General features: G+C 36.2%; 1 protein-coding gene across 1 annotated transcript in view; it reads right to left on the bottom strand.

The window, feature by feature from the left end:
- Window positions 1-22,968, bottom strand: part of TAF3 (TAF3 RNA polymerase II, TATA box binding protein (TBP)-associated factor, 140kDa) — a 181,453-nt gene that overhangs the window by 27,843 nt on the left and 130,642 nt on the right. Inside the window, exons 3-4 of the mRNA XM_005885308.2 lie at window positions 15,014-16,842; window positions 3,866-3,948 (exon numbers count right to left, since the gene is read on the bottom strand). Coding sequence (XP_005885370.1) covers window positions 3,866-3,948; window positions 15,014-16,842 — 1,912 coding nt within the window. The remainder of the gene's footprint in view (window positions 1-3,865; window positions 3,949-15,013; window positions 16,843-22,968) is intronic.

Genomic DNA, 22,968 nt, shown 5'->3' with positions numbered 1-22,968 from the left:
CTATTATATATTAACTAGAGGCCTGATGCATGAATTCATGCACGGTTGGGGTCCAGCCAGCCTGCCCCGATGAGGGACCATCAGGCTAGGCCAGTGGAGGGGAGGGGCTGCGGGCAGTTGGCCAGCTGGCCCCGCCCGATCAGGGTGTTGGAGGCCGATCGGGGGCTGGGCTGGCAGGAGGGCAGGGGGTGGGGGGGGGCGCGGGGTGATCAGGGCCCGTATCAGGCTGGTTGGCTGCCGCAGTGCACATCATAGACACCCGTCATTTTGCCATTCTGGTCACTGGGCTTTTATATATAGAGATTGGAAAAATGACTGAGCATTATTGCATGTTTGGAGGGTCCCAGTTAACACCCTTTCTCTGGTGAGGTCATGGAACAAGAGCAGCGATGTCCTGAGAGCAGAAGGACCAGCTCATCAGTCTAACACCCCTGGCAAAAGCCACTCTGCCCAAGGATAAAAGGGAAGGAGTACATGGACAAAAAATGCTTCCTCCAGCACCAGCAAGAGGACAGATTAAAGAGACATTTGAGAAACATGAGGGGGGAAGAATGCTTAATGCCCTAATTGCTACTATTCACCCCAAAATGTTTATACTTTACCAATATTTACATTTATGTTTTTAAAATGAAAAGCTCCTTTAACAGAACTTTGATTTTTTATAATATAGCCCTACATTCAACTTAGAAGAGTTCTGTTCTGCCATGTGTTGACAATCCTATCTAAATAGATCCTGCCCCTAAGATACTCTATCACCTTACTTTGCTCTATTTTCTTCACAGAAATGAATAAATGAATGCTGTAAGCTAGCCCACTTTTTCTACACTCGCTCAAAATTACTAAATCAATAAAATGAGAAGATTGGGATAACAAATAACATGGTAACTGTGTTGCCACTCTCCCCCACCATAACAGTGGACAGGAGACTCACTGTACTCTGTCACCGAGTCCAACTGGGACTTTAGAATTCTGGCCAATATAATCCCAGGCAGTGCTTCCTTAGCAAACTGAAATCTACTTGATTGGAGACCAGACTCAGATATTTTAGCAATTTGAATGTGTTGTTCCTTCCCATTCATACTACTCTAACAAACTTTATAGGTGTTGAGATTGTGATTTCAGGATTAGTATTTTAGTTTCATCTTCAACCCAGATTAAGGGGAACTCTGGATACCCATTACTGGGGGACATGTTAAAGGAATTTGAGGTCCTTAGAAAGTCATCTTGAATTTTAACACCACCAGGAGGAGGTACTGGACTTATCATAGACCCTTTAGAATACAGTTTCCACGCACGTTAGCTCAAGGTAAAAATAAGGGACCCATCTTGCTTCAAGGAATAATAATGGAGAATACAGGAAATAATCTAACCTCAAAGTACTTTCCTGGATCAAGGGCAGAAGATGTAACTTCTTTATTTAAGAAGATTTAGAAACTAAATATTGTCTTAAAGATCTTTCAATGAGAGGGTATAATTTGAACCCTGTAAAGCTTTTTCTTTTTCCTATAATTTCAAATCCCTGCCTGTTTTTCAGCAATAAACAACTCCCCCCTGGCTATTCAAACCCCCCTTTTTGAACCCCCGTCTGCTCATTAATTTCACTTCAAAAGAGTGTCTATCAAGTGCATACAAACTGAGTAAGTAAAGGCACATTTATACGAATCTACTACCTATTTTCCATTATTACTGCCATGGAATAACCCATGTATCCTTATGCTACAATAAGAAATTACTTTTAACTTCATATAATTTTCATGTGTCATAAAATATTATTCTTTTAATTTTTTCAACTATTCTTAGCTTGTTAACCATACAAAAACAGGCAGTGAAATGAATTTGGCCCATGAGCCATAGTTTGCTGACCCATACTTTACATTAAACAAACAAAAACAAAAAACTCTGCTGATTAAGTAATAACATCCTATTACTATGTGACTTGTGCCTCTTTTTCCTCTGTCTTATTTTAATTTAAAATATAATATATTTCACTTAATATATTCTTTTATTCATTATAAGTACTTGAGTCAGACTTTGGTTAAATGATTATATTCATATAACATAGGGGTTTTATTTACCTAAATGTCTGAAAGTTCATGTTAGATAATGTTATACTTTCATGGACATTTGTCTAGAATGTTAGCGAAATTATAATTTCCCTAACATTGGAAACAGGATCTTATTTCTCATGTTTTCCAATATCTTAGGCATTATGAGTGATTTACTGAGAAGAGAAAAGTAGTCAATAAGGATGGATGAGACAATTATTATTATCAATGCTTTTTTACAAACCTTCTTTCTCTAAAGGGAATGCACAAGCCAAACTTTCGTGTGGAAGTAAAGATTAAGTAATGGTGAGTTACTGAGAAAATAGGCATAAATATGAACTGGTAGGAGAGAAATAATAATAAGATCTTTTCCCAAAAGAAATGAGCCCAAATACAGAATTTCAAGAAGACAGTATGAGTAAGTTACTTTGATTGGGTCTCCTTGCTAATCAGCCTTCTGTCCTCTACTGGTTGAGGGATAGGAATAAGTTTATTTAAATTTTTGTAGGTAAGATTGAGGGCACCAGGTATACCAGTGGCTGGTTAAAAAGAACTGAATCTATAGTATTTTTCTTACATTGTCTATAAGCTTGTCAGCAATAGTACCATCCACTGTCTAGATTTCTACTGATACAACCATAAAAAGGAACGTAGAAATTACGCAGATAATTTAGGAAAGAAAAGAATGAATTATCTGGATTTTCTTCCTTGAATCTTCAGAAGAAGACCATGGTCCTAGAAGTCCATGTTACCATTCATCATCATGATATTGAACTTTTTTTAATGCATTACATATGGAATTAACAAAAGCAACAGCATAAACTAAACACAAACTTTAAGATGGAATGAACCACTGAGAGCACAAAACATATTTTCTGTTGTCTATTCTACCCACTTAATAAACTCATAAGTTCTACTTTCATTTTTATGCTAATACTGAGTAAAAATGAAATGCCTTGTAAGCCTATTTTCTACACAGTATTTGATTGTTTGCAATGTAAACGAATCCATTTTCAGGCTTAATGGTTTAAAGTAAGGTTGTAAACTTGTACATTTAGCTTGTGAAATTCATTTAAATGATATATAATATGATTTTAGAATAAAGCGAATGATTTCAACATGAGTTACAAAAAATAAAAATCAATGTTTTATTACCTTATTATCATATAGGCCTTAATTCATACACCAAAAGTGAATGAAAGAAACATAGACAGCTAATTTACTTTTAAAAAGGGTGGGCTGATATGATGATTCTGTGAAAATTAAGACAAATAAACAGCACACATGGGTTTACATTTCCAGTTCTCTTAAAAAAAACAACAACAGTTGTTACTACTATATACTGTTTCACCAGGCTTTTGGCAGTATCTTTGTTTTATAGGCACAGAATAAAGCCATGTGCCATCTGAGCAAGCAGGGAATCTCGTTCTTTGTTATAGTGATAGAGAATATATACCTGAGAAGGTATAACATTACATCCTCCTTAGTGTAACATAGTGGTTAGTCTATTCAATTAACAGTTACTTACTTTTCAGATAACCAGAACCTTTAAAACTAGGTAGAATCAATGTCATGTGCTAGTCTTTAAAAAAGAAAAAAAGAACAAGAAAAACAAAAGAATCCTATATGTTAAATAAAACAATATGCATTTACTCTGAGGAAGAAAGCAATAAAAATTTGAAAATGAAGAATCTCAAAATAAAGCTTGACCCCACATGTTCATACTTGGAAAAGGTTTGCAGCGTTCTAAATCCACTAGGAAAGAGTAGAGAAGATTCAACTGAAATTATTTCGCTCTAATTCAAAACATTTTTACTTACATCTTGTCTTGGCCTGCACCAACTCGGAGAGTCAATCTGGGGATGACTGGACTTGGGGCTGGGACAATTGGCTCCACTTTTATCTGTTGAAGTTAGGACATTAAGTGTTAATATATATATCCTATATAATAAAAGGCTAATATGCAAATCAACTGAATGTCCAGTCACTATGATGCGCACTGACCACCAGGGGGAAGACGCTCAATGCAGGAGCTGCCCCCTGGTGGTCAGTGCGCTTCCACAGGGGGAGTGCTGCTCAGCCAGAAGCCCTGAGCCTGGTTCACGGCTGGCGAGCGCAGGCTGGCAAGTACAGTGGCAATGTTGGGACCCTCTCCCGCCTCCACGGCAGTGCTAAGGATGTCTGAAGGCTCCCGGACTGCAAGAGGGTGCAGGCCAGGCTGAGGGACCCCCCACCCCGAGTGCATGAATTTCGTGCACCGGGCCTCTAATGTGTATGTATGTGTATGTGTGGTGTGTGTGTGTGTGTGTTTATATACATATATATATGTATATATTTCACCACCCCCCCAACAAAAGTACCTCCTACCTCTTCTCCTACTTCCCCATCTCCACAAACTTGACAAGCAGGTGTAAGCCTTAAATGTGGCTAACATACCAGATACAGAGATAATCTGGGCTATTCAATGTTCAAGTTTCTCAACAACTAAAGGCTACCTGGTATCATGAGAAATTCTACAAACTTTAATTGCTTTAGGTAAATGTGGCAGTTAACTCTCTATTTTCTTAGTGATAGTTCATTTCTTGGATTATACTATTGGAATTATTTAAACAAAACTTGTTATCCAAACCATTTGGTAGAGCATTTAAGTAGTTGCCAGACCTACCAAGAATAGAAAAAGCAAACAATGATTTCGCCATTATAAAAGGCATTTGTCTATGGGACTTCAAAAACATTAAACTCATCTTACGTTTGCATTATCATATAGGAAATCTGAAACACCAAGTGTAATTTATAGCATTAAACCATTCAATTTTTTGGCTAGCAGTACAAAGACCTGAAATACTGTAATATAAAAAAAACGTATTTTTGCAAAAGATTTTTGGTGAAGGCAACTGCTGAAGAAGTTGAAAGATCTCACAAATTTTGAAACTATTCTTTCTCACTAATAGAAAGATAATAGGTATACAAATTAAATATGTTAAAAGGGTTCTTCACAATTTTTGGTTTGAAGGTCCTATGATGTAATAAATATTTTGAATGAACAAACTGAACAAAAGCTCTGCCAGTTCCAAATTATTATCTGTATCAAAATCTTTCAATAAGGCTTTATTGCCATTTTTGGTTGGATAGTTCTTTGACTAAAATTGTCCTAGGCACTGCCAGGTGTTTAATACCCCTGATCTTGGGTACTACTATACACACTGCCAGTCACTGTGACAACTAATTGCAAATCACTGATTATATATTTTAAGCGCAAGAATTAAATAATGATGAAACAGTCTGGTGGTTCTAAAGAATGACCATAATAAAAAAGCATAATATGCTAGCAGTACAGATGTCCTTCCGGACGATCTTCTGGATGAAGATGGGACTGCGAGGGAAGCCTGGGTCCTGGGTGCCTGAGGGAAGCCGGTGCTGGCAGCCAGGGGAAGGAAGGCCTACTCTTGCACGAATTTCATGCATCGGGCCTCTAGTATAACACAATAATCAATATACTATCATCCTATAACTGATTATATATATATATATATGTAGCACATTGGCCAAATCTACTATTTTTTCATGTTTTTAACTGTCCCTTTCTAAAATTTATTTTTAATCCATTGTTACATCAAGATCTATGACTTTGGCCGCTAGGGAACTTCTTCAACTCCCTACAAACTTCTCTATATCCACAAATACACTAGAGCCCATCTCCTTTTGTCTTCTAAAGAAACCTCCTCCATCAATTAGCTTATTTATAGCATTTTCAACTTCTCAGTTCTATTCATTATTTTCATCTAGCTTTTAAATGTGCTTGACTTTTTTTTTTATTACCTTCTCTTCAATCACTGGCTAACAACCTCTCATATCTCTCAGTTTCCAATTCATTGGTTTCTCAGCCATTCCAATCTGCTTTCAGCCCCTGAAATAATACTACTGAAACCACTATTTCTAGACATGAATTATTTCCTAATGTCCTAGTATGTTTTTCTATTATAGATATCATCAATCTCCTCCCTTCTCCTTTACAAAGCCCTCTACTTGTGCCTGACTTTACTTGGTCCTTTCCTCTTGTCATTCTACAGTTTGTTCAGTGATCTCATCCATGTCCATGGTTTTAATGTTAAGTTTTAAATATGCCATGTCTTTAAACTCTTCCCCTCTAGATTAGCAATGATGAACCTAAGACCAAAATATAATGTTGTCTACTGAACATTTTCAACTACATAACCTATGAATATTTCATCTCATCACATCTAAACTTTAACTTATCAACATCCCCATAAAACCCTGCTCCTCTTAATGGTCCCATTTTGGACAGATGGCTCCTTCATTTGCCCAGTTTCTTGGACAGTCCAGTCCAGTGGTTTTCCTAAAGGCCCTCAGGAATCAAGGTCCCTGGGGCAGGGCAGGGCAGGGCAATATCCATGTACAAGTAACTAGGGTGGCATTCACTTTCTTCCTCCCCGTCGCTGCAAAAATGTTCCATATCTAACCAATCAGAACACCAATGGTCCAGTATACTCTGTAAACTATTAAGGCTTCTGTATTTTTCTCACCTTCCTGTGTGATCTGTGGGAGAATAAGCAAATATATTAAAACCAAACATTTATAAACCACATACTATTTGCCAGCCATTGCGCTTGGTTACTTTTCAGATGTTCTCCTTTAGGTTTTTAAATGAACAAGTGGGATACATATTATGGTTTTCATTTTACAGGGATCATATATGAAGTCACCATTTTTTCCTTTCTTTTCCATTTCCTTTCCCTTTTCCATTTTTAAGTCACACAAATAGCAAAAGTAGGACTGAATAGTTATTTTGATTCAAAAAATAAAAAATTATATAAAATTCCTAGATTTCTTCAATTCTAAAAAAATTTAGGGTCACAAACTCATAAGTGATGAGGTATTGGGAGTAATATTCCTTACTTCTTCAACCCACAATACAATTGTTACATAACACCTTCTTAAGCTTTAATTTTTAAAAAAGCTAGTTAAATCTAGGTTTCCTGACACCACATTCATCCCCTGCTCTACCATACAGCTCCTTGACTCTTTGCCATACACTTTGAGTCCTTTTTTTCTGGTAATGCTGATGTCTTGCACAGAGCTGTTCACGTTCTCTGTCAATGTCTTTTTTGATGAATGTACTTGTGAGATGGCAAGGGTTGGTTGTAAAATACTTCTTTTCTCTATGGAAGGCTAACTAGTTTATATGAAATTGAGATTAACTTTGGCTTTACTTCCATTCAACTAAAGTGGATGGATTTTTGATGCTGTCTTAAATGGTGTGACAGGGCAAAAGAATCCAGACATGGTTTATTTATGATCTACTATAAAAAAAAAAAAGTAAAATGATACTGTGTGTAAAAAAATTAGCAAACAAAAATGGAGATAAATTTTGTAAGTAAAATTAAAAATGGTAAAAATGTGCTCTGAAGACAACAGATATTTAGTAAATCTGTTGAGTTGATGAATGACTTAGAACCTACTACCTTAGCTCAGTTTTAGCTATAATGAGGATGAAGACATCATCCAAACAGAGACCCCTTTGAGGTGAAAGTGGGCATTATATAACATAACAGGTGTAAACTGGGCTGTCCCAGGCAAACCAGAACATCTGGTCACCCTACTTAAAAATACTTACAGACCTAAACTTCATTCTTAAAGAAGCTAAATCAGATTAACCTAAATATAAAATTCAAGCAAGTATTGAGAAAGATTAATAAGGAGTCTAATAATATATAGAAAGTACAATTTCTAAATAAAAACTTCTTACCAGACTTTTATTTACAATAACTTTACCCAAATGCCTACCAAAATAAGAGATGTTTCCTACAGTAGTAAAATAATTTCTCATGTGTCTTTCTCAGGAATCAACAAACTAAATGGTAACTACTTCAGTTACTTAAACAATATGACTAATGCCATCTTGTAATGGCTGGAAGCCAAAAATGTGAGAAGACATGAGCATCTAAGGGTTAAAATAAAAGAACAGCCCTTTAGAGTGTAGCTGAGAATTGGGGCACGCAGAAGAGCATTTACAGTGGATTACTAAGCTTCCCAATTCACCAAAGAGGCAAAGTCCAGTAATATAAGACTTCTTTGTAGCTAACTAAAAATACATTGTCAGTGGATTTGTCCAGTTTTATGTATAAGCAATACTTCTTTCACCTGAACTAATACTAGTAGTCATATAAGCCCCTTATTGCCATGTGCTGCATTTTTTTTTGCTAATCTTCAAGGATTTAGCTTCTTTGCCACATACCTCAGGGCACCAACTGATAAAGCTCTAACTCTCCATTTTTCCAGGACACCAGCAGTGCGGCCTTGCAAAAAATGAAAATCGCTCAAGAGATTTAAAGGGGAAATTTATTTTTAAAATCCTGACTTGAAGCAAAGAGGTGGATTTTTAAAAAGCTTATCTATAAAGAATCAGTTTAAATTTAAATTCTATCTTGGAACTCTTTCATGCATTCCAGCTTTAAAGTTTATCTTCTGACAGGGACTTTCTGCAAAGGTAATGGGCAGCTTTGTCAATATAATCTGGCCAAGTTTTTATTTTCTACTTTTTTTAATGTTAAACTTTTTTCATTTAAAAAAACCCATATATGAGCACTAGGTAGGGTGGCAACAAGTTCAGCCAATGCTAATTCAGATTCCCATCTATGCTAGTATGTCAGAAAAATACCCAGAAATCGTAGTAATAAAAGCCAAATTTAATAACCTAACATTTTGGATGCTAAACTATGACACTGGTAACCATCTTCTTGTCTTCCTTAGCAATTAAGGTCTTTACATTATTTCCTTTGAAAACATAGTCTAACTAAACATTGATAACCAGTTTAAAATATTAAAAAGGCAGTCAGAAGGAGATCTACCATTGTGGTCAAGTATAACAAGTGGAATACAGCAAGGACAAATGAAACAGAACTCAGACCATCATTAAGCACTCAGAGTTCATTCATATGAAGACTTGGAGATGGCCTTTGGTAAATTTCTATAAATTCAGACATACTCATTTAAACATCAGTTACTGGATTCCTCTTGGAACAGACTGTTTTAAGAAACAGGAAAGGAATGTTTCCTCCTTTTTACTGGGTTATTTTATTTACCAAAACCCTTCATTTCACTAGTTAATTATAAGAGCTGATGAGAAAAGACTAGAAATGGGGTATTACTTTAAGTAGAAAAAAAAATGGTGACAATCGTTGGTTAAAGGCACGAATCAGTAAGATTATCAGTCTCTGAAAAAGAAACTGTTTAAGTTCAATAAAAGATTATTTGGGGAAACATACTAAGGGATTTGGGAATAAAGAAATATTCAACATTTTAACTTTGATTACTGAAGTTATTAAAGCTTCTACTGTCTGTTCTTTATAAAATAAGTCAGTTGAACAGGAGGTCTCTACGATCTCTTCAGGGACTAAAATTTTCTAAAATCATAATGTCTGCATACTCTAGAGCAGGGGTGGAGAACATCTGGCCCACGGGCTGTATAAGGCTCGAGAAATAATTTGGTCTGGCCCTGCCAAGGCAACCACAGGCGGGACTCAAATTTCAATAAATCTAGGAGCTCTTTTCATAGCAACATAAATTTATGTTAAGTGGATTATATGAAGCAAATGATGTTATAAATATCCAAATGGCCCTTGGCAGAAAAAGGGTTTCCTACCCTGCTCTAGAGTATGAAGCCATGCTCATCCCTCTCATCAGCTTCTATAGGTGACTGGCCTGAGAAAGCTATTTTGGGTAACAAAGAACACAGGCTTCGCTTGGACATACTTGAGCCAAGTCACAGTTCTTCCACTCATGAGACTCATCAAGTTACTCAACCTTTCTGTTTTTCTCAACTATAAAACAAGAACAACAGTACCAAACTCGCAGAGCTCTTGGAGAATTAACTAATTAAATCTGGCCAGGTCTGGCAAGTACCAAGTGTCCATGCACTCAGTAAAGTAGCACCTGCTAGTGGCATTTACTAACTGTGTTAGTTCATTCAATAGCTGATGTTAGCTCAAAAAAACAAAAAGCCCCCAAACCAAAAAACATACAATTTATTAATTGATAGGATAAAAATTTTGGAGAATCCTTTAAAATTTTTGGAGAACTGATGAGCTTTCCATTATAAGCAAATTCAATTACCTGTGGGTTGATTATCAACATTATTGGTTAGTTGTAAGAAAATTCTGAATTGTCATAGTCATCTACTTACTCATCTTAAATGACACAAATTAGTCTTGTTTTCTATGAGAAGGCAGAGAAGAGGCCTTTCAAGCCAAAATATGCTTAGAGAAGGTATGAAACTATTGTTTTTAAGCAGAGGTAAACCATACTTTATGATGCTGCTGTCTTTTCCCAGTATTGAACAGGAGGAAGGAGATGGAGAGAAGGAAGCAGAGAATCAGAGAGGTTAGGAGAAATTGGTGAATAACTAATAAGTGGTATCCACAAGTCAGCCTGCTCTGAAGCCCATGCTCTTTGTGGGCTAGCACTGGGCCTATTTACTTACAGACTATGACATCATTTTGGGGGGTGGTGAAACTCTACGATGACTTTTTAGATCATCTATAATAATAAAAGCGTAATATGCTAATTAGTCCGAACAGCGGAACGACCTTCCGGACGAAGTTGGGGCTGCAAGGGCTGAAGTAAGCCAACACGGCTGCGAGGGCTGAGCCCCTTGCACAAATTTTGTGCATCGGGTCTCTAGTATTCAAATAAGAGCATAAAAACATATTTACAAGCTTGACAAATTTTGGCTTATAAGGTGATATATACAACTATTTAATTCCACTAATATAAAAAATAAGCCATTTTATTTTTTCACAGTGATCCCCCTTAAAAAAAATACTTATGCAATACATACACCGACACAAATTGAAACAAGATTTTTAAACTGCTCTGAAATGTACTGTTAGGTTTATCACTGCTAAAGCCATTGTGGCTATGTTTGTGACTGCTCAACATAACTGCTCTTTAAACATTTTCCATAAAAAGCCAGTTTGAATCTATTGTAAAAAGGTGAAAGACTGCACTCCTAACCTTGACTAATGCATATTACTGCCTATAAAGGGGAACTGAAAGATTGTACATAAATCACCATACTTTGTATTATTACCACTGCTAGAAAAACTATTTTTCTGATAGTGCGTCACTGAGCCAGGTGCCTTGCATATATTATTTCACTTAATCCATTTGTAATTCAATTAGAGTACAGTGGTTAAGAACATCAATTATAGCATCTGATGGCCTGGGTTGAAGTTGTGGCTCTTCTTAAATCACTTACTATATGTGTGATCTCGGGCAGGTTTACTAATCTCTCTAAGTCTCCATTTTTTATCTTAAAATTTTTATTTATTTTATTTATTGATTGATTTTAGACAGAAAAGAAAAGGGGGGGGGGAGAAGAGAGCCAATGATCCGTTGTTCCACTTATTTATGCATTCATTGGTTGATTCTTGTATGTGCCCTGATGGCATATGGGAATGCAACCTTGGCATATGGGGATGATGTTCTAACCAACTGAGCTACCTGTCCAGGACTCTGTTTCTCATCTTAAAGTGATAATTATAGTAACTACCTTACAGAGTTGTGTTAAGGAATTAAACATACATAGTATTTAGCATATAATTACTCATAAATTATAACTATTGCTGTTTTTTAAAAAGTGTGATTATCATATCCCTACTTTAAAGATGAAGTACCTAAGGACTAAAGAAACTAAAAAACTTATACTGGCTCTTCTCTCAGATCTGCTGGATTCCAAAGCCCATGGCTCCTTCTACCTACCATGCAGATCCCCATTTAATTAATGGTATCTTTATTGCTCTTATATTGATAACCACATGGGTATGGATGGTAAAAACTTTACAGGTAGGTAAAATAACTATATAAAAGATCATTTTCTTTATTAAAACAATGCTCTTGCTTGCGGCTCTGGGTCAATGTGAGAGTTGCTTCTGTGAGTTGGTTGGGATGAGAAGGAAGAAATGAGATTATTGTCCCTCATTCTTTTGACAGAAGACATTTCCTGGGGCAGCTTAGATATCCTTCATTTTTATTTACCTTTGTTGTCTTTCTTTTATGGATATATAAGAGATTTCTTAGACTATATGTAACCCAATTTCAGGTCTACTTTCATTAAGTCATATGGCTTGAGTTGTATTAACTCATATGACTTGTGGGGGAATTAAGTGAAGTTCAAAAAGAAGTCAATGTTTAAGTTAATATCTCAATTTCTACTCGTTGTCAATGTCATTTCTGTGGGCTATAATAGCTTTTATCCTTTACTATCTGCATAACGAGCTAAAATTAAAAAAAAACATGCCTAGAAAGCAGAATAAATATTATAACCATAGCTGATTCACCCTATCATGCTTAAGTTAGCTCATACAGTCCAATGAGTGGCAAACTCTATATTTCTACCTTTCTGTGATTGATTCAGAATGGAATAATAACACTCACCACCACTATTACTTTCATGTCCCATTTACTGAGCACTTATGTGCCAAACAGAGCACTAAGCACATCTCAGATGTTATTTCATTTAATCCTCACAAAAGCAACTTGCCTAATTTCACACAGCTAAAAAGTCAGAATTTCAATTCAGGTTTAACTCTAGAGACAATACTGTTTATTATTTTTAAAGACCATAAGATAGCTGACTTTATAATTTCTTATATTTGGCACTTATCTGATCCATATCCATCAAAACTGACAAAAGGATTTGTAGGCTTCTGTTAGGTGAAATCTGTGCAACTCGTAACTGAGCCTTTGCCTCCAACCAAGGCTGTCTGAGGGACTTTCCCTTTCTAAAGTCAGGCAGATGCTGAAGAAAGGCACAGACTACTGCTACAAACCTAATCTGATGGGCTGTACTCAAATTGTGTTGAAACAACTCCACTGACTTTTCAAAGTTAAGATGGTGATGGCCATTGAAACAACTCCATTGACTTTCCAGTTAAGATGGCAAGGAAAGCAACAGTATCCTATTTGATTTGCTGGGGGTTCAGGTGCCAAGTTACTAGGTATATGATGGTAAGTGACTAATTGCTGCCAGGCAAGATCTCCACTAGTAAATATTCGGAAAGGTAAGGTATATCTGCATGTACCTGGTACATAACCTGGCTCTTGATGGTTGTGTGACTGTGACTTGGGCAAGTCACTCTCTCAGCTTCTCATTGGTAAATGTTTGATAGCAATACCTGCTGAACCTATGTCAGAGGTGTGTTAGAAGAAAAGAGGTATGTGGAAGTGCCAGGTACTACATAAAATAACATGATGATAAAATGATTTTTAAAATGGAAATTAAAGTTGAATTTCTGTGCTTTGTTAATTTGGCAATGTTCAATTATTATCAAAATGTCCATTCTATTTCTTTATATTTTACTAGTGCCCTGGTGCACAGATTCGTGCACATTGAAAGAAAATTAATTAGAAAGTGGCTGGCGGGGAGGGACTGGGCAAGATGGGCCCTGGAGTCAACCTCCCAGGGTACCTCCCCTCCCCCCCGCCGGCCAGCCGCACCTGGGGTGGTGCTGTAGCTTGAAGGGCATCTGTGGAGTGATGCCCTTCGAGGTCCCTCCGGGAGGTGGGGTCCCTTGGTCTGGCTTGTGGGGATCGGGCCGAAACTGGCTCTCTGACATCCCCTGAGGGGTCCTGGATTGTGAGAGGGCGGTTCTATGGTGATGCACCTCGGAATCGGGCTCCCTCCTCACTGGTTCCAGGGTGTGTCACTCGAGAACCACCGCTGCCAAGTCACTGCAGCTCGGCAGCTCCTGTGTTGAGCGTCTGCCCCCTGGTGGTCATTGTGCATCATAGCTACCGGTCGGACAGTCACTTAGCCTTTTATATATATATAGATAATAGCCAAGGGCTATTTATTAGAGAAAGAATAAAGTTAGGCAGAAAAATGTGAGAGTTCCCACTTCATGTTAGCTAAACTAATTTTCCTAGTTAAGTTTGAAATTTAAAATATTGCAAAAGTGTTAGTAATAGATCCGCTGTAGGTCAAATACATCATATTTTATTATGTGGAAAAAAACCACTGTGTATTATTTTGTAGTCAACCTCAAGAAGGATTGCTTCTAGAAGGCAGGGAAAAGATCTCCAAGGATCTGGTACCATGAATACTTGAATACTTTTTAAGAAAGTTAAAAAAAATTTTTTTCAAATCAACCAACTACTATAATCCAAACAACCATGGGCTGAAAATCAAAGCCATTAAAGGTCATATTCTGAGCCCAAAGAATTGAGGTCCTAGTTTCTACAAAACTACAGGTTGTATATCAGTTTCTTTGGCTATACTCTATGAAAGCCTGCTTTACTTACATCATAAAATATTTGGAATTATTTTCTGCCCACCATCCAGGCTGCTTAGATAGCCTTGATACTAAGAAACATGCCCTAATCTTATTAAAGCAGAAAATAGAAGGATAATAGATTTTACAGAAAGTAGTGGGCAGCCATAACCTTAAATACTTACAAAAATGGCTCACGAAAAAGAAAATTAGTAAGAAAGGACTCCTCGGGCCTTGCTATCCTCTTAAAATAGAGCCATAGTTTCTCATGCTCTTAGAAAAACGAATGCTGGGTTGTTGTTTTTTCTGGTACCTAATATTTGGGTACAAAATAGTATGTAGTAGCCTTGATAATTACAAAAATATTATTCACAGTTTAAGATTACAGATTTCTCTTAAAAAACGGACAGAGAATAGTACAGTTAATAGAGTTTATACTCCGTAATTAGAGTCCTTTTAGGCTATGAATTTTTAACACTTTCCAGTGCACAGGGAGCTTGATTACAAGTTTATGGGTTTTAAAATTAAACATAAATTTTGTAACCCCATTACAAACATATTTCCAGTTAAGTTATGGGTGATTTGCATCCAAATTACAGATAAAATGGCTGGCTTTGTTTACCTGTATTTTTCAATATGACTTTGTTCAGATAGTGCTGAAAATGAGAAACAGCTTACTTTTTCATGCTTGTGTTTCTCCTTTTCTTTTTCTCTCTTCTCTCTCTCTCGCTTCTCTTTTTCCCTTTCCTTCTCTTTCTTCTCCTTTTCCTTCTCTTTCTCTTTCTTTTTCTTCTTCTCCTTTTTGTCCCTTTTTCTTTCTTTCTCCTTAGGCTTCTCTTTTTCTTCAAACAATTTTTCAGGAAGCATGGGTGACAAAGAGGGCAGCATGGCTGGGATCCTCACGGCCCCTGTGGGGCTGAACAAGGGCAGAGCCATGTCCTTGGGCGGCAGTACCAGGGGGGCTGGTGCCACTTTCACTTTCTCTTCACGACCTTTATCTTTAACTTTGTCTTTGTCTCGCTTATCTTTATCTTTTTTGCCCTTTTCTCTATCTTTCTTCTTATCTTTATGCTTTTCTTTCTCCTTTCTCACAAGTCCATCTTTCAATCTCACTTTGGAATCAACCTCTTCAAATTCTTTTATTTTAAACTTATAGGGATCTGACTCTTCATCTTTCAGGAATTCCTTCCATGGATACTTGGCTTCCTTATTTGCCTCCTTTTCTTTCTCTTTGTCTTTAACTTTATCCTTCTCTTTACTCTTGTCCTTGCTTTTGTCTCTTTCCCGTTCCCTATCTCTCTGCTTCTCTTTCTTTTTCATTTTCGTCCTCAGTTCCTTTTTCAACTTCTTTTTGATGTCCACTGAGGAAGGCAATTTGGTTTTCTCCTCATACAGCTTGTGCAGAGGTTCGGGTGTGGGAGGAGAGACTGAGGGAGAGGAGAGGTAAGGAAAGCTGGGGGGCACATTGGAAGCTGTTCCCATTTTTGCTTTCCGTACAACCTCATCGATGGAGGCATCCATTGTCCAGGAATTATCAGAACTGGATGTTCCACCTGAAAGAGGCAGAGAAGTGGACCCTAACTTAGTGAAATTATTCAAGGAAGTGGAAGCTTTTGGAGTTGTACATTCTGAACTTGAAATTCGCTTAGGGCTGGTAAAAATGTCTCCTTCTGATTCTGATCCAGAAGAAAACTCAAAAGGATCTGGCTCTCGTTCAGCACAAGCTCGTGCAATCACAGCATCAATAGAGTCATCAATCGTTTTGTCGATCACAACAGCTTTTCTTAGCAGATTCTCATTGTTCAGCTTCCCAGCCTCAGGGGGTGTTTGTATTTGTTTTACCTGAAGGGTCTCTTTACTAATTTTTTCACATATTGTAGCTGAAGGAGTCCTATTTGGTGTTTCAGGTCTGACTGGTGCTTGGGGAATATTGGTTATAACCTTGGGACTCTTGGGGCTTTTGGGGCTCTTAGAACGTCCAGGAGATTTCTTTTCTTTGGGTACAGTTTTTGGTGACCTAATAGGACTTCCGACCATTGCTGGTGACTGAGTCATTTTAGGTGATTTAGTCTTCTGTCCTGGAGAACTAGTTTTAGTCTTTGTTTTCGGTATATATGACTTTGTTTCTAAGGGTTTTGTGGTTGGCATTTGTGATTTTGCAACTGGAGCTAACATTGGTGGCTCTGGCGATGGAGGAGCGAGATCTGCACTGTCCTGTACATGGACTGGAGAAAGCATCGGTGGAATTTTTTGGGTATTGATTGAGCTGAGTGGTTCTCGAGCTTCCAATAATACTACATCCAGGGTGTCTCCTTTAGCGCTTATTAGTCGTGGTCGCTTCATGGCAGGCAGTTCTTCAACTTCAGGGCTATCTAACGGTCTCTTACCCAAGAAATTCTCATCATTAATAATTTCCTCCTCCTCCAGTTCATCGTCTTCTTCCAAGGGAACTTGCATGGCTTCTGCTGATGTTCCCCCATCAGTGGGCACCTGCTCTTCTTCTTCTTCTGGTAAAGGAAGAGAAAAAAAAAGTGTTATTGGAATATTTAAAAAAACCCCAAAAACCTGTAACAAATAAAAGTAATGATTTCTAGGCAAAAATAAACATGATTTGAAGAAAAATTTTTGACTGTTTAGAGAGTAAAGTGATTGCGTTTTCAAGGATCTTCCAAACTTGCATGCCGTCATTCTTTGAAGAGTGGAAATCAGTGATAGCAGATAGAGTTATTTTCTTTTCAAGTCGTTTGGCCCTACTTTTGGACTCTGGTGTTTGCTAAGTATTTCCTGTTTGTCATCTGCTCCCTTTTATTAATTCTTTCCTAACCTGAGTAAATGCTGTTTCTCTCTTTTCCTCTTCCTCTTGTGTACATGTACACGTACACATACACACAAACATACATACACATGCACACAAAAACAAACATACATAAACACTTCTAAAAATCAAGATAGTGGTTATTATATGACTACTATCCTCATAAATGATAAAAATGCATACATTTTTTAGGACTTTTATAACAAAGTTTAATTCTTGGATTTTGAAAATGCAATCCTCCAACTTGGACAGAATTCATATACTATTTATGTCTTCTATTTTGCTTGCTTGATGCTAGCCACCTTGAGAGGCAGTGTGGTACAGTGAAATACATATTGGCTGTGAAATCAGAAAAATGGTGTATCAGCTGGTGGTCTGGCACTACAGAGCAACAGGCCTTAGGCAATCTCTTAACCTCTTTGAGCCTGTTTCCTGACCTTTCAAAAGGGGCTAATGTTACTTGCCCTGACTACTTGACTGGGCTGCTGTTAGATCGGATTATTTCTTTCTATACCTATTAACTAAGCATATACCACGCATAATACATGATAAAGTCTGAAAGAGCTACTGGAATAAGTAAAAAATAAATCATAACCTAAGAGAACTTGTAGTTTAGCAGGGGGACACAGTGTATGTGTACAGTACATAGAAGTGAGTAGTACCATAAGACAATGAAGTGCTACAGTAGTTCAAAGAAGAAATGTCAAAGGTCTGGGGAAGACTCAACTAATTAATTATGCAGCATTTCGGATTTCTGGCTATTGGGAATGATGAAGTACAGAACAGATGACAAACAGATGGAAGTGAACCTAGGAAGTGTGTGGGAATAATTTGTCTGGAAAGAAGGGTGCAAGATGAATAGTAGAAAGTAAGTTTACTAAGGTTGTATCTAGATCCCAGAAGTTTTGAATTCCAGAAAAACGAAATAATCTTTATTCTACTGGTAGTTTGGACTTAGTGAAGATTTTTAGATAAGGAAGAAAAATAACCAGGGTACCTGTTCGCAAAAATTATTTTGGCAGGAACATATATGATGGATGGGAAGTAACAGATAGTAATGGAGAAGTGATAAGTTAGGGGTTACTGAAATGATGCAGGTAAGTGACAATAAGGGTCTGATATAAAATAGTGGTAGTGAGTAGGAAGCAGTAGAAGCAGATGATATTTTGAATATGGAATGAATAGAATCTGATAAATGATTAGGTGTAAGAGTGTAGGAAGAATTCAAACACAATTTCAAGGTTTGAGCCCTGTTGAGTGAGAAATGCAGTCCTTAACAGAAACAGAAAATAAACAGAGAAGGAAGAAGGAGGAAGGTTTCAATAGGCAGCATAGCAGACCTTCAGAATATGTTAGAGTGCACCTTGTTCTTCTCACTCTGGAGGCTAATCTGGATAAAGATCTCTTGGTGGATGCCTGGGAAAGCAAAAGGAAACTGCTCTAATAGAATCAGTCCCTTGAAAGGGAACTCCTGGAACTACCAGTAAGACAGTACTAGGTCTACCAGATGGAAGGTTTGTTTTATAGGTAGGACAACTTGAAAATCTGAGTTTTCTACACAGTGTATTATTTTACTAGTGTAAGATTCTTTCAAATTGAAACTGGCAAGATGACCACCAGATGGGCATTAGAACTGAAGGAGGTATGTAGTCTGGGCTAGGAAAAACTGTACCACTTTCCTGCAAATACTTCAGAAAACAGATTGGTTCACTTGGAATTTGGAGTTAATATACCTCAGAAAAAAGAATGGTGGTGGTTGTCATTTAAATGAAAAAAGAAAGCTGAAACAAAAACATAAAGCTTGATTCAAAGTGGGTCTCTACCAGCCAGGAGGGGTTAGTCTGTTTCTATTATTTTTATTGTTTATTTTCATTTTTTGTTTACTTCAAGTCCCTGCTGCTAACTTATATGCATCTATAAGCTTTACATGGTTAGAAGAATATAAATGAATTGTAAAGCTAAACTACTACCAGTGCTGATTTTAGGAATTCTTAATATACAAATGTTTCTTATTTTGGTTAGTTTAATTTACAATTACTTTTATGTTTAAAGATTTTATAAGAAAGCTTCAATTGTAGCATCAAAATTCATCAGGATGAAAAAATAATTGTGCTGGAAGAGAAAGCCTTAAACTTTAATAAGAACAGGAAAAGTGTGGAGATATTTACAACAAATTTCTGAATTAGAAATTATCTGATACATACCAGACAGTAGAAGCAATGTACATGGAAGGCATACAGCATAATAATGAATGAATACCTGTGACGTTGCCACCTAACTTTGTAAACAGAACAGTAGCAATGTCATTGGAACTCTTTTGGTTTCTGATTCATCCTTTGCTCTTTCCACTCTCACCCCCAAATAACTACTGACGTGATTTTTATATTCATCATTACCTTGTTCCTTTACATATTTGTATCTAGTTTGCTTCTTTTTGAACTCTTTATAAGTGGTATCATACTACAATGTTCTTTAGCTTTTTTTCACCCAACATATGTTTCTAAGATTCACCCATGTTGATGCAGGTAGCTGTAGTTATTCATTTTCACTGTTGTAAAATTATACTATGCTTACTAATTCATTCTCTTGGTATGAAAGTTTTCCATTCGAGTGAATATATTTTAATTTTTAAAATACCACAAAATTTCAACAAATGAATACAACTCTGCTCAAAAACAGACTTAATTGGTGATTATACAAATGGCTTTTCATTACATGAATAATTTTAATTCTATGTTCTAAGTTTGGAATAAGATAAACATACGATGACTATTGAATGATTTATCCTTTATGGTCACCCAAACCCCAACTTGAAGGTTAGTTTCAGTTTGATAACAGTTTACTATTCTTTTTAACTAGGATAGTAAAGCATTCTTTGTGTTAATGTGTATTATAAGCACCATTTACCAATAATCTGTAAAATAGCCTAAAAGTTTTAACATTCTCCTATACTCAAAAGAGTTTTACTATAAAATAGCACAAAATTTGGTTAACAGAAGTTTAATATTACAAGATATTTGATCTTGATACATTATTAGATAAAGGTGGCTTGGTTGGTTGGTGTGCCAGGGTTGTAGTTTAATCCCCAGTCAGGGAAGATATAAGAATCAACCAATGAATGCATAAATAAGTGGAACAACAAACTGATATCTTTCTCTCAAATCAGCAAAAAAAAATAAAAAAATAAAAAAAAAGAAGGAAAATATGAGTTGGGAGTCAACGGGAAAAACAACAACAAAAACCCAGAGAGGACATCTGTAATACTTTCATAATAAAGACAATTTTTAAAAATTACCAAAAAAAGAAAATATGGGTCATAAGCTCTTTCTAATTTAACACAAATATAGATATTAGAATAAAAGCTGTGTTCCAAAGTCAGAAATGTGACATTCTTATATGAGTATTTTAAAGGTGTTTATTTCCACAGAACTAACTCCTTTTCTACTATTTCAATATTTGGAAACTGGAAGGAAAATACTCCTCTGTATTTATGCCATAAACAAATGTTGGGGGGAAAATAAGTTCAAGGAAAACTACTAGTTGTGAGATTTTAAACAAGTGTCTCAACTTCTTAGTGCTTTACTTCATTGATCTAGAAGATGAGCACATTAGCATCATATACCTTGAAAGTACAGTGAAAATTGATTAGTAGAGTTCAACAACTATTCAAACTATTAAATAATACTGGTCAATAACAGAGATATACATTGTAAAATAAACATAACCTTGGAATCCTTTTTTGAGAAGACTAAAAAACAAAACAAACAAAAATACCCTCTCCTAACTCCAATCTCTTGCAAACCGAATAAAAGAGCGCAAGTCCAGAATTAGCATCTGCAGGTGGAGAGGCTATCACCTTAGCCATCTGTCCTAATAACTCTCCCTGTGATGAACAGTCTGGAGCTGCTGGGAGACTTTGTAGGATAACAGACATTGTAGTAAGGAAAGCTGGATAAGGGTTAATGTTCATGCTGCTAAAGGTATAGTAAGAAATTATTTACAAAAAGTGTTCCCTTTTCTGCTTGTGTTAAAATTTGGCCAAAGTTAACAATGATAAGACTTTTGACATTCTATTTGCTATAAGTGATTATTAGCACTGTCATTCACCAAAAAATAAAAATAAAAAAATACCATAAATTATGATGTAACTTCTTTATTTCTAGGAGGAAAAAGAAGACTCCACCACCAAACAAAAACATACAAAGAACCTTAAAGCAGTGTAGGAACGCCTACTGTAAAATAGGAGGAAAAAGAAGACTCCACCACCAAACAAAAACAAGAACCTTAAAGCAGTGTAGGAATGCCTACTGTAAAAAAAAAAAAAGTTAACTTCCTGCTTCCTGGTAGAGGTTCATGTCCACCATCAACAAATTTATTTGTCATATAAATTAACTAAAATATGAATGTTATAATTCAATAAAAGAAAAATGCTGCTACATTAAGAAGTAACTTCATTCTTTTTTTTAAATAAATAACTTCACTTTGCCAAATGGTTTTGCATATCTAGTACGTTTTCTCAATTGTCAAAAAGGGGAAAATATGTGCAATAACAGAAATGACTGAGCACAAATTTATCACAGGTAGAATAACTTAAGAAAGAGGGGGAAGACAGAGATGATCTCTAAAGTAAACAATCCATGATTCCAAGTCAATATTTGATCATAAAATTATTTGTTAACTTTTTAATTTCACATAATTTCAAGCATATAGAAAAAGGTGTAAGAAAGAATACTACAAGAACTCATAAACACCCTACACCCAGGTTCACCAAATTAACATTTTCATTTAGTGTGTGACTGCAGAACAATTCTTTTAAAATTACATATAAGAAATAAAATGGATCCATATTAATGTACATCTTTTAAAAACTTCATAGATGTTGATGGGAGGGGGAGACACTACAAAGCCCATTCTAATTTTCCTTCATTAATGACACAAATAAATATTCACACAGCTATATCCCCAAAGGAGTAATGAGAAAAACATGCTTCTTCGCCAAACTTCCCGAACAAAAACAAAACAAGGCAATAAGGTCTGAACACACCAAAAGGTTTTAGGGGTTCATTTTAAGCTACTGTAAATATTGACTTAGAACAAAATATCTTTTTAACTAGAATAGTAAGTGCCTTTAAAGAAACACTATAATCTAAAAAGCTCATGGACATTAGGGGAAAAAAAGAAATTGCTTGCATATGGCATGAAAGCTTTTTATCTCATTAACTGCACAGATGAGTGCAACTTTAAAATTCAGTGGCATGATCTTAAATTAAGCAGCAAATATACTTGTGTTTTTAAACCTTAAATATTGGGACAATAAAATGCTATCTGCATATATTTCATTCAAAATTAAGTGTATTTAAAATAAAGTTTCTTCTGATTTTTTTTTGAAATACATGTGCAGAAATTAATTTCTAGCAAATGATGACAAATTTTCCTATTTTCCTGTTAGTTTATGCATCCCACTGTTTTTATAACAGAGTCCTCTTTTATTAACAAGTATGAAAGGATTCATTTAAAATATATATTTTGTGCCCAGCTGGTGTGGCTCAGGAGGTCATAGTTCAATTCAGGGCACATGCCCGGGTTGTGGGCTCGATCCCCAGTGGGGTGTGTGCAGGAGGCAGCCAACCGATGTCTCTCATTGATGTTTCTATCTCCCTTCCTCTCTCTCTAAAATCAATTTAAAAAACATTAAAATATATATTTTGTTCAAAAATACCACTCCACTTGTCTGGATTATTAGATATAGTTACTATAACCAATTCTTTAAAGTGAATCAATACTACTAATGCTCATTTATTCACTCCTCACTCATTCA

This window comes from Myotis brandtii, unplaced genomic scaffold (genome assembly GCF_000412655.1).
Source record: "Myotis brandtii unplaced genomic scaffold, ASM41265v1 scaffold9, whole genome shotgun sequence".
In the NCBI taxonomy this organism is placed as follows: Eukaryota; Metazoa; Chordata; class Mammalia; order Chiroptera; family Vespertilionidae; genus Myotis; species Myotis brandtii.
This window is presented reverse-complemented; position numbering and strand designations above follow the sequence as displayed.